This window comes from Uranotaenia lowii, chromosome 2 (genome assembly GCF_029784155.1).
Source record: "Uranotaenia lowii strain MFRU-FL chromosome 2, ASM2978415v1, whole genome shotgun sequence".
NCBI classification, from domain to species: Eukaryota; Metazoa; Arthropoda; class Insecta; order Diptera; family Culicidae; genus Uranotaenia; species Uranotaenia lowii.
In genome coordinates this window covers 304,498,589-304,512,131 of record NC_073692.1, presented here as the reverse complement: position 1 = coordinate 304,512,131, position 13,543 = coordinate 304,498,589, and the positions used below count along the sequence as shown (strand labels likewise).

General features: G+C 34.0%; 1 protein-coding gene across 3 annotated transcripts in view; it reads left to right on the top strand.

Annotated features, from left to right (window-relative positions):
• LOC129744484 (Ig-like and fibronectin type-III domain-containing protein 1) overlaps positions 1 to 13,543 on the top strand; it is a 707,683-nt gene that overhangs the window by 644,105 nt on the left and 50,035 nt on the right. For all 3 annotated transcript variants that reach the window (XM_055737013.1, XM_055737011.1, XM_055737012.1), the window contains exon 7: positions 7,747 to 7,881. In XM_055737013.1, coding sequence (XP_055592988.1) covers positions 7,747 to 7,881 — 135 coding nt within the window. The remainder of the gene's footprint in view (positions 1 to 7,746; positions 7,882 to 13,543) is intronic.

The window sequence follows — 13,543 nt, the reverse complement described above, 5'->3', positions numbered from 1 at the left end:
CAAATTCACGTCATAAGCTTCGTAAGTTCTTTGGAGGTTTCGCCACTTTTACTCAATTTGTTGTTTAAAGCTTTAGCATAAAATATTTAAATACCATAAATAGTTCAAGAATCGAAGCAAAAATTCCGGATAAAAAATATAGAACACAAAATGATTCAAAGTTTCCCTATTAGAATGTGAGAGTTAGCAGCCTTAATTAGGAATTCATAAAGTTAATACAAAACGACGCATAAAGCATGCTTACTGTAAATCATATAAACTAAAATTAAAACAAGAACTCAAAAGAAATCAAGTTTTAACACGCAGAATTTCATCCATCCAAATTATGATAATCCAACATTTAAATTTTAATAAACAAATTTCTATTTTCCTGCCAACTTTGCAAATATGAGAATATTAAAATAAATAGAAAAATAAACACCACACTTTATGTTTTAAATTCAAAAAATGATTTTAAAGAGATTTCACGAGTAAAAGTTGCAAATTAAATCTTTTTGGACAACATTTTTATTGGAAAAGTAAGAATAATGAACAAGATATAGAAATAAGAGATGATGTGAAAAAACATTGTGATTTTTGAGCATACCTTCCAATTTTCAAGAGGATCCATTGAAAAAGAATCTTTCTAGACTCAGTTGAACGGTCTACGTGAAACTTAAAAAAAAATCCTATGCGATTAAACGCGGCTGCCAACAAAAGATTGTCTTATTGCTCAGAATTCTCTCACTCTATTTCGTTTGCTGAATTCTGATAAGTAAAAGACATTTTATCAAGCAATTTTTTGACGGTCGCCTTGAAAAAGCGAAATCATCACATTCCATAACTGTACCCGAATCATGCTGAATTGTTTTTTCTGTCGTCGTGCAAATTTCGATGCTCTTCTGTGCGTTCTCGATACCTTTTAAATTAATTCTAACTTAACTCTAGAAAAGGGATGAGTAACACCCGGCCCGCGGGCCGCATGCGACCCTTGAGACATGTTTGTGCGGCCCGCGAAGCTTTTCTCAAATTGGATTTATATCATTTTTTTTACGGTATATGGATAATCATCATTAAATACTGGTTCATAAGAATTTAAAATAAAAATGATATGTCAGTAACTTAATTAAATATGCACTTCACTTTTTTGCAGTTGCATTTGCCCAAAAATCATTCAGATTGTTAACTTTTTCAAGAGTTTGAAGCATTTATTGTGTTCTATTAAAAGCAGAGATCCAATCTTATTTATTGGCAAAACTTTTTTTGTCCAGATTACATTTTTCCTTATTATTTAACTACCACTTTCAAATTCAAAGCCATGAAAGCGGATCAGGAGAGTTATAAAAAAAATCGCTAGGCTACAGATGATCACAGGCATTTCTAAGTCCGTTAGTGAGTTCGTATTTTTTTCATTTCAAGGGAATATAAAGTTCCATGATCAATATGCCCAGAAGATATTTTTTTTCAAAATTGGGTTATTTCATTTGATTCGGAAAAAGGCTTGTTCTGTTAGCACTCAAATACTGGAGAAATAAAAATAAACCCATAAACCAGTTTTTTTGAATCTTTAAATCATTAAGACTGGGTGAACGATTTCAGATTTCTTGTCAACATGACTAAGCATCGGATAAAAATTCTAAATTCTTGACAAAAACAATATTTGTCATTCTGTAATTCCACTCAAAATTTTTATGACGATTATCTGTGTTGCTATTTTCATAAATTTCATAGAAAAATTATGTGCCGAACATCGATAAATTGAGTCATTTTTCTTGAAAATATGCAATCGTCATTATCATAGTCATGAGATTTTCATGAATCAGCTGTAAAAAGCCTCTCCCAGTGGCATCTAAATAAAATTCATGAAAATCCCTAAAGTCTGTAAAAAAAAACTAGAATCAAGAATATAAACTGTAACATTGACAAAGTTTGTTTAAAAATCTATAAAATTATGATTTTTTCTGTGATTTTTACAAGATCTCTCAAAATGCACATAAAGATCTTATACGGAACAGTTTTTTCATCGTTTGTAGGGAAAAAATAAATATCTGGCCATCGAGGACAAAGTTTTAATTGTGAAAAAATTTTACGAAAAAGGACACAGAAGAAGGATTTTAAGTCTACAAATTTAATGTCGATTTAACTTTTTTTCGCGTTTGGGACGCCGTGAGGTTCGGTTCGATTTTTGGTTGCGCTCATATAGATTCGTCAAAAAGTAGTGAGAATTTAATTTTGAAAATGTATCCGAATAGAGGAATTATGAAGTCAAGTCTGATAAATGGGCTGAGATTTTAATTTTATTTAATATTCTGAGTGAAAAATTGGTATAAAAAAGTGTTGAAAATGGAAAGAGAAAGCGATTTTAATAAATGTGCATGTGCGGAAAATGGTAGTGATCTTTAGTGTTGGCATGGCTGAAGAAGGAATTCATGCCAGAATGTATCGTGGAGGCGGAAGGGAAGTTAATTTAAGTGCTTTGGGGATCGATGATTTCGCGACCGGAAAAAATTGTAGTATTGGAACATATTAATAGGCGGTATTGGTTGCGTGTGAAGTGTTTGGTGTTGAATGGAAGCGGTGGTTTACACACGACTGGGCTGTTCGACAAATCTTTTGATTCGTTGATTGGGTGATAGTTTGGGTTGGCTAATATCGATGCCCCTTAAAGCGTTTTGAGCAGCTTGGCAGAGCAGTTTTCTTGAAGGTGGCAATATCATCATAGCAGGCGTTGCAATTCATCATTTGGTGAGAAATTTCCAATTATTAGCTCTCTTTGTTCTCTCATTCTGGTCAAGGTGTATAAGTTTAGGTGTAGGCAAGTTTCTCGATTCCTTAGTACTCTCTCATCCGCGATTAAGCGTTTGTTTGTAATGCGAATCCCACGAGCTAAGCGTTTGCCGCGGATTTTTTCTTCAAGATTAACTAATCGGAAATATTTTTAAGGGGTCTTGTCAAGTCACATCAGATCAGCGGTAAAGTAGTAAGGGATTATAGCGCGACATTTTTTTTCAGGACTAACGATTTTTGTTAAAAATGTACTTTTTAATTGTTTTGTCTATATATAACCTATTTATTTTTTGATAATTCCTTCTCAAGATTTTGTATTTTTGTGTGATGTGGAGGAATGTAGAGCGGTGAAACTTATCATGTGAATATTAATTTATTTTATAACCATTACCATTGTTAGGTAACGTGATTTCAAATAGTCATAGGTTTATTGTTTATTGGAAATATAACTTTGAACTGTTTAACCATTAACAGCGATTGATGCATGAATATTTTATAAATATATTTGAACTTGTCTTAAAATCATCATATTAATAACGAATTTTCGATTCAGATTCTGACAGCAAGCGAATAAGCCAATTCGGTATCGATTTTAGTAAAAAGCTAATGCGCGAACTTTGCTGCTTCGAGAAAATCGCGTTTAAAGTATGTCAGTCCTTTAATTCTTCCAGCTTAAACATTTTTATTAATTTTCTCAAATAAAATATCATCTTGATAAATGTAGTCGGAATGTAGGTCATCGAATATAGACTTACTAAACTTATAAGTCAAATTCTTTACATTAGAAGTGTTCGCATTTTTTCAAAACAATCGATACCGAATTTATTTATAAGTTGGATTTTATCTTAATTTTGTAAAACTTTAGTTAATATTTTATTTTCAGCCATTGAAAACATCAGCACGTTATTAAAACGATCTAATCCATTTCAATATCATAATTGTTAAATTTTTCCGCTTAACCACAAAATGTTCTTCTTTTCGCTTTTTTAGAAGGTTTTTTTATCTACATTTGTATGGGGATACGGGAGGGCCATCCGGACACCATATCGAAGCGATGTGGAAGGTAGAGTGCACTGGGCAGTTACCTTCAACATGTCGTTAGAGATGGCGGGTTCGTCTATAAACCTCCTATAGAACATTCCACATCACAATGGCTGATTTTTCTATTTATTTGTAATGAATTGTACTTTCGGTGGAGACAAATTATCCTTACCCAAACGAACCGTACAGGTTACTCTATCTGTACCTTCACACCCTTGAAATAGTCCACTCAAAGGCAGTTTAGAGCTAATAAAGAGTGAAATCAGATCAAGTTTTGATGTGTGATAGTTCGCTGCAAACGGGCTGTGCCACGCTACATAGGATGGAAGATTACATCATACATCATACAAATTTAATGTCGATTTAACGTCGAACGCTGGAAAGACAGTGGTTTACTGAAAAATAAAATTTTCTCGTCAAAAGTTCCGCTGTGATTTAGCTCCATACTTCCAGTTTAAACTGAAGTGATGACGAATAGTAGCAACAGTTCAAACAAATAAGAGTCTGTCCTTTTTCGAACCACAGAAAATTGAAGGCTTTTCTGTGGTTCGAAAAAGATTAGAATTTTTCATTAATCATTAAATAAAAAGTGAAACAAAAGATATGTAAGAAAAATCTGTAAAAAAGTTCAAATTGATGCAAAAATAAAAATTATTAAAAATCAAGATTTAGTAATTCAGGTACTTATTTAATTTTGTCTGATATTATTCACCTTGTATTTAAAAAAATCTGTGTTTTCTATAGAAACATGAATTTGTTTTATTTTCCCTTTTTATCGTCAAAAATTTGTTGTTTCAAAAAATGGCGTAAAGCTCTGCTAATTCAAATTCAATTTGGCCCGTTGCTGCAAAAGGCTGCTCACCTCTGATCTAGAATAAAGTTACCAGATTGCCCGGATATTGAATACAAAATTTGGGAACAGTCCGGTCCGGTTACCCAGATTTAATTAAAAATACCCGAATATTGCCCGGAATTATTCACTTCATTAGGCAAGTCAAACAAAAGCAACCAAATTGTGTTGTAAGAACTTTCTATTTATGCCTCCAAATCGGAACTTTTGCAAATTGCGAATTTTGCAAAAATAATCACGGAAGGGTTTTGGAAGCCTGAAAACGATTTAAAATCTACTTTTATTTTCAATTTTTTTTCTTGATTTTTGTTGAATTATTTCTGGGTTTTGACTAAATTTGTCCGGATATCATTCGGACTTTTGGTCGTCGATTTTAAAATCAAATGCCCGGATTTGACCAGGTTTTTATAAAAAAAAAATGCCTGGATTTTTTCGGCCCGGATACGTGCTGACAAAATTCTGGCAACCTTACTCTAGACCATGGGTGACCAAGATTTTCACAAAAACTGTATTATTTTGAATCCATCGCACATCGGTCCAGGAATGAAATTTAGCGGGAAACATTTCTTTACGTCTTCCCTATATGTTTGATGCATTTGATGTCTTAGACAAACTTTCACAACAACTGAAGGCGGTCATTTTTACTGGAAAAATTTTAAGGGTGGTTCAGAAGATTTCTGAGATCCGAAAACTATTTCCTAAATAGGATAAGATAGAGACCTACATCATTCTTCAGTATTGTTGTACATAATAATTTATGAAACTTTGTCGAAGTTACCAAACATATATCTCCTGAACTGAATGTTTTAAGGCAACATGTTTTCAAGAAATTAGGGTGGTCCTATAAAAATCAGTTTTTTCCTGATATCTTTGCATGGTGATATTATATCAAAATTATTTATTGAGCAACATTTCAGATAATTTTGAGATCGTTTTTTGCAAACGGATTACCATAATTTGTTTTTGATTTGAAGTTATGAGGCAATGTGTGTTAAAAATGACTCTTTTAGAGCTTCTTAACTCCAAATGAAGCAAGTCAAAAATTTTATTCTTTGATTGCATTTGAAATTTCATGTTACAATCTTTGCAATACCAAAAAAACTGGAGATATTTATTCGATTAATACGTTTTATCGTTTAATGAAATTAACTAAAAATCTTCAAAATCTCTATGGAAATAGAGTGAATTTGTACATTTGTACTTCAAGAACTCAAAACCTACTGGACCGATTGATGTGAAATTCGGCACGGAGTAGTTTTTAGAGTAGAGAATGGAGTATTTTTGAGTCCGACGCACTCAAACGAAGGAAGGCTCCTATACAAAATAATTGTAAAATACGATAAAATGTTGTTAAATTAAATCTATTGACAAGTGAGTTAGGTAGGACCACTAACTTCATAAAAACAAGTTGATATAAAACTTTCAGTTCAAGAGACAGATGCTTAGTGTCTTCGACAAAGTTTCATGAACTATTATGTTCTACAATGTTGTAGAATGTAGGCCTCTATTTTATCACATTTGTGAAATTGTTTTCAGATTTCAGAAATCTTATGAACCCCCCTAAAAATTTTTTATTCAAAATGACCGCCTTCAGTTGTTGTAAAAGTTTGTCTAGGACGTCAATCGCATCAAACATAAGGGCAAGAGGCTAATAGTTGTTTCCCGCTAAATTTCGTTCCTGGACCACTGTGCATCGTACAGCAGAAACTGAATTTCTCGACAAGAAAATTCTGCATCATGGATCCGCCTGTGGGCTTTTTCTGTATATCGAAAGAGAAAACGTTGCATAAATTCGGGGGTCTTGAATAGTCAAAAAGCAATTGGCCAACGGGCCATAAGGGTTTTGAATCCTTAAGACCCCTGGAAATATGCAAACATTTTTTTTTTCTTTTCATGTACATAAAGAGCCAACAGACGTATCCATGGTGTGAAATTTTCATTTTTTGAAATTCGTTTCTGCTGTCTGCTGGATTCAAAATAAGGCATTTTTGGTGAAAATCTTTGCAACGCATGCTCTAGACTTCACGAAAACAATTTTATCTAGATTTTCAGACGGCAAGAACCAAGCTTTGAACGAACCAAGCGAGAAATATTTTCAGGCTTAGTCAAATAGTCACGAATAAAGTCTAAATTCAAATATGTGCATTTAGAGCAAAAAGAGCTACAGAGGATAAAAAAAATATTATTTAAATTTTTCATTTCTAATGTTTTGAAAAAATGTGTAAAAACTTTCCATTCAAGGATGTTAAAATGTCAAATTTTCGTAATAAATCCAGTATATTCGATCAACAATCTTCTGTTTTCTCTGAATAAATTTGTTCAAGTGAAGAATGTTGCAGATGAACGTGCAGTTAAGAAAATCGATGAGCAAAACTTACGGAAATGTTAATGAACTTTCCTTTTAGTTTAATCGAGGATTCATTTAAGTACTTCAACCCTTAAAATCATCCAACCATTCATAAGAACCATTTGCATCTAAGCAGTTCAAACTTTTGTGCCAGAGCGTTTCAGTAAATTCCCAAGTCCTGCAACACAAACTTTTCTAATCATCCTTTCCGTTCTTGATTTCCTTCTCCTACAGTTAATGACTCGAGAGTTTACTTCCTGGCTTCTATTTATCAAAACCTCTAATGTGGGTGCCATCACTTTACAATTATACCAGCAGAAAGTTTAACAGAAACAAAAACAATTCTCCGATTACCGTACGACAAACAATTCCGCACTAACTTTAAACAAACATCCGTCCTTCCTTTCTTCCTTTCGGTTTTGCCTCACGTTCCTACTTCCGTTTTTGCTGTTGCTTATCTCGTTCCACGCTAAAGATACCTTCCTCTATTTAGTCGTATCGCTTGGATAAGGATATTGCTACATGGCAGCAGAAATGACTCGGCTAGCCGGCAAGTTAATTTGGAAACTAACTTTTCCCATTCTCTCCTGGCAAATCTACCCTACTCCTTTGACTTCGACTCATCATGGGATCCATGGTCAGACAGAATCCTACATGTGTCTCTTCTTAGCATTGTATTGTGTTGTGTTCTTTTTTCTCGATTTCATCCGGACATTTTCTTTCTCTTTCTTCCTCTTTCCAGCGCCCAAGGGCAAAACTCCTCTCGGCGGCGACGTCTGGGTCCTGCTAATTAAGGGTGCCCGCGTCAACGACAGCGACGTCTACGTGTGCGAAGTCAACAGTGATCCGGTGGTGCGGAGCTTCCATCCCCTCAGAGGTAATTATGTTATTCTTTTTGTGTTGTCTTGTTTTTTTTTTGTAACCGGCCCCTAGCTAGGAAGTCGGGGAAAACTCGGTCGGATGATGACGAGCAAACGCCATCTCGTGCCATTTTTAACAGACACGCAGAGAGAGAGAGAGACAGAGAGGAACAATGAGAGGGTATTGTTTTTCCTCTGGCTTTATGAAGACAAACAGAGTGGGACATGATAGGAATACGGATTCAAGTGAGCACCAGTTGCTGATGATAGTTTTTGTTCTGGCGAATCTAAAACAATAGTGAGTTGTTCCACAGTAAAACAGCTTACGAAAAACTGATAAAACTCGGATCAATTAATGACTAGCAATACTATCAGGAAAATCCAGAATCATTTGTAGGAAATACGAACTTCTGTATAGGAGATGCAGCGCAAGGTTTACTTTTCACCACTAGTTCTTCATTTCAGCTAAGAAATTTTGGTGAAAAAGTTCTGTTTTCATTAATAATTTGTGTTTGATTTGGTTTTGGTCAGAATATATTTGTCTTGTGGGAAGGGGAGACTGGGGTATCTAAAGATACTTTTTTTTCTTTGCTCTATAACATCTTTATTAAATAAATAAAAATAAAAATGATAAACATTATGGTTTCCTTCGTTTCTAACGTATCATTTGGCAATAATATTTCTTTTATTATAATTTCTTTCTCCGCGTTCTAACTGTTTAACTCTCATCCGCATTAGATTTCGTTATCCTAATCAGCACTAGGAGTGTCAATTTGACACTACAAGCTCAAATCGTTATAACTTTTGGCGTGTTCAACCGATCTTAACAAAACTTATATCAATAGAAACCTTGTTATGTCAGTAATGTGTTTAGAACATTATATACACCTTAAGCTACTAGTTTTCTCGTTTTTCAGCATGAAAGAAAAAAAATCCGAAAAAATATGCCTCAGAAACTGCTGTAGTTCATATATTACACGTTCAAAAAAATAATCAAAATATAATATATATTTTAAAAATTTTAAAATATAATGAAAGGGTCACAAAAAGTTTAAAAAAAGTGGTTTGAAAACCTACTTTTCATTCGATTGCTAGTTAAAACTGTTTGAGCGATGGTAGAGTTTTTAAAAAAATATGACTACAAAATTTATTCTAATTCTAACATTTTGTCGTCTTTAGATTTTTGATACAACAAAAATTGAATTTACTGGAATTTTTCAAAGTTGACTACTTTGCGCGATTTTTTTACTAATTGAAATTTCATCTGTTTTGGTGGTCTACCGTTGTCTAGGTTGTACCCGGATTTTCAGTGCTTTTACTTTGTTTGGACCTATCAAAAGTATACTCATTGGAAAATAAATTTAATCTCCCTTCTAGTGAAGTGCAACAATTCACGCTGTGAATTTCACAAAAATATGAAAATTGTGAACGTAAAATTATTCCTGAATTTCTAGAACCACAAGCAGCGCGTCCAGCGATACGTGTTTGTTTGCTCTCCGAGTAGGTACGGTGGGTGGTGATTCGGGCAGAGAGCTAAGCCGAGAGCCGAAATAATGATGCGTTTATATGAAATTCATAATAGGTAACTCAAACGACTTAAATAGATTTTACTTTTGGGGTGTCAAATTGACACTCTAAGTCGGAAAAGGGAGTTTTTTTGTCCAGGCTTCCAGGGTTCGTTCAAAAAAAAGTAACGATACAATATTCAAGAACTTTCTAAATCATTTGGGGTCCTCGAAGAAACTTTTGTTTTTTGAAGCTTCTGAAGAGAGTTACAAGCCTTCAAACTTGCAAAAATGTCAAAATAACACTCTAATGCGGATGAGGGTTAAAAAAAATTTTTTTTTTCAATTTCAAAAAATTGTAAAGAATTTTGGGCCACTGAACCAAAAAACGACCGAATAGCATGAGCAATATTTATGAGTTGACAAAACTGTAATTTCAGAATTCATTTTTTTGTGCAATTTCAGAGAAGTAAATATGAAATAGAATTGTGTATGAAAAAATATTTTCAAAAATCTGACTCGCGAGCGTTTAGGCAAATTGCTTTATATAATTGATTATGCATAATTGATGGAGTATTTTTCATAGCTCTTCGTTTGGCATTAAAAAAACTTTACAGATAGGGCAAATGTGTTTAAAGTTATGAATGTGTATAACAACACCAATATACAGGTGGCTCAAGATGCCCTCCATGGTTGCGTTTTAGTGAACTTTTGCTTTTTCATAAAAAAAAATCCATTTCCATGTAAAAGAGCAAGATAGAACTATGACCCTAAGACACATTCCAGCGTTATGACGAATTTTTGACTGGTATTTTGTCATAAATTGTCTATTTTGAAATATTTTGGCCAAAGAATCCCAACGAGCTTTCCAAATTCGTAAAGATTATGAAGTTTCCAATCCAACAAGCTAATTTTTGTCTTTTTTCGACTAGCTGTTCCGAAACTATTCAAGAAAAACGAACGTAAAGTAACGACATGCGAGAAAATTACTTTTCCGTAAATAAATCGCAAAAGCCAAATTTCTCGTCTACATTTCATTTTAACCATAACTATCTCACGAATGCCATAATGATGGTAAAGTGTCAAAAATAAAACCTAAAAACATAACTATCTCATAGATTGTCTCATACGACTATAATCGAAACATAAATTTAAAACAAATAAATAAGGTATTTTGAAGGATTTTATCAGATCCTATCGGCTTCTCTGAAATTTTGGCGACATCACTCTAGCGCCAACTAACACGCAAAAAAATATATTTTAAAAATAATAAGATTTCGGCCAAAAATAATAAAAATTTTGGTTGGGAAAAAGCACAAATATATTTTTGGCCACACTGAATAAAAGTATCGTTTTGATTTAAAGTTATCGTTTGATTGAAAACGAAATACACCCTTTTTATAAATGATCCATCATACTTGTCAAAATAATAATATTTTGGGTAAAACACACAAAATGTTTTTAGCCTAAAATTAAAAAATAGGGGTGGTTAAAAATTAAAAATATTTCATGATTTGAATTCATTTGTGTTTCAATTCAAACGAAAGCGATTTTTTTTATTTATTTTCGGATTTATTGAATTTATTGTTTAATGCTTATTTATTGGAAACATAATGCTTTTTTTATTATGAAATATTCGTGTTCCCCTTGGCACATTATGATCAACCTATTCCCGCTTGCCTTGGGGAATAATTAACCCCAGTTGTAGCTGCTGGAAGAAAGTAATGTTCCGTCTTACTTTTAAATGCATATGGTCCGATTTTCTTCCTGAACAAGCCTCACCAGTTTGCATGTTAGTCCAATCCGATCTGTTCCTTAAACATAAAAAAAAATAAATACCTCACCCGAAATTGAATTTATGATAAAAACCTGGAATAAATCCGGAGGGGTCTGCCCACACCGATGAATGAAATTCGTTGTTCCGAGCAGTCACAGCCGTTTCAATGGCTGCTCAGGATGTTTCCGCTGCTGCTGCTGACTGTTCGGATGAGAAAATTTGTTAAGATTCTTTTTCTGTTAATTTTCGTTTTTTCTTGTTTTTCATTTTTTGGCATACTTCACGTTTAAAGAAAAAAAGCGACTTTTGGTTTCGAATTAAGCCATATTTTATTTGTAAGTAAAAAAATAGGAGTGTGTAAAAATTACAAAATTTTATTATTATTTCCGATTGATTTTTTAGTGAAAGCTGCCAAAAAATCTACATTGATAAAGTAAAATAAAATAACAAAACGTTTTGTGGAAACCAACCCCCATTCTTTTTCTGCGTGAAGGGTTAACGGGTAGGGGTTCAATCTCTAGTTTGAACACTTTTCACACACACTCGTGCACAAATACAATTTACATTAAATACCGTAAACAATATAAACACAATAGGGTAAAAGTTTAAGGCTAAACCCCTCTTAAAATTTACATACAACAACATATAAACACAATCATGGTGTGCGTGAAATGACGTTTGAAATTCTATGTTTTAGTGCGATGAAGCGCTTTCACTTTTAGCTTAAATGCAAAGCTGCAATGCTTGAGAAGAAAGCTGTAAAGCTTAGATTACATCTCGCAGAGCACCATAAAAATTGTGATGACGTCCCCAACGATTTCTTCTAAAGAAAAACAGCCCGACTATCTTGATACTTGGAGATCTTTGATTTCATTCAAAGGTCAATAATGTTAAATGTTAGATAAAATTTCCAGCTAAATTTCACCTGATGATTTAATACAAGTTCTTCTATAAACAAAAATTATCAATAATAATTTTATATAGTCTGCTTCATTTAATATTGGAACAAATTCTTTTGCTCATTGTGGCGCTCCTAGTGGACGGATTTGGAAACTTTTTTCACCCACGTGTCGGGAAATTCATTACCTTTTACCATGTATTTATGTCATAACACCAAACGATAGCATTTTGTAGACAACCGCCATGGAAGTCAAACGGAGAGATCAAATTGTGCACAGTCCACAACTGCATATCCCCTGCCAAATCATGTACTTGCGGGCGAATTTATCCGCAAACACGAACTTAAATTTTACAGGTACATCCCCCCGAGCCGTCGCCAAATAAAATTTTTGACCTGGGATTTGCCCAAAGTCCGCCTTCACGTAGGTCTCATCGTCCATCAGAATACATCCGTCGAACTTGGTCAGCACTTGGTCGTACAGCTTTCGAGCACGGATTCTGGCCACATTGTTCTGCTTCAGCGTCCGATTTGGCTGTTTGCTGACTCGGAATGACCTTATTCCTTCCCGGAGACGAATTCGTCGCACCGTACTGTGAGCGGCCTGGAACTTATTGGCCAAATCGCGGTCTGAAAGATTGGGATTCCTCTTGACGGCCTTGATGACTTTCCCACGCAGTTTCCGGTCGACAGTTCCACTCCGACGCTTCGAATGCGGCTCGAATGTTTCCTTGTACTGCTTGATAACACGCCATACGGTATTTCTGGGCATTTTAAGCTGTTTAGCTAGCTTCGATGCCGACAACAATGGATTTTTAAGAAAACTGTGCACAATTTGATCTCTCCGTTCGGCTTCCATGGCGGTTGTTTACAAAATGCTATCGTTTGGTGTTATGACATAAATACATGGTGAAAGGTAATGAATTTCCCGACACGTGGGTGAAAAAAGTTTCCAAATCCGTCCACTAGGAGCGCCACAATGAGCAAAAGAATTTGTTCCAATATTAAATGAAGCAGACTTTACAAGCCTTTTTTTGCTGCATGGCAAAATTTGTAGCTTTTCAGTAAACTAAAAATATTGCCAAAAAGATTATATTTTGGGTAGTGCTATTGGAAGACAGCTAAAGTAATGACCCACTGATTCTACTTTGCACTGAAATGAACTTATTTTATAAGTATAAAAATTTCTATAATAACGAGATGTTCTCAATCTACACAAATGTTATGAAAATGAAAGTTTTACCAAACATTTGTTTTGTATTGACCTCCAAGAGCAAGTATGGTAGAAATTCGATTTTTGAGATTTTTTGTAACAGAAAATCGCTTGTAATTCGGATCATTTCCATTATTGATTACCTTTTTTGTTTCAATCATAGCTTTTATTTTTATCCAATGAATTTGCCGGAACAGCATTGAAAACCTTCAATTTTCATTGATTTTTACTCCTGGATTTAAAACCATAGACGTTGACTCGGAAAGCTGGTGTTATCCTACCAACT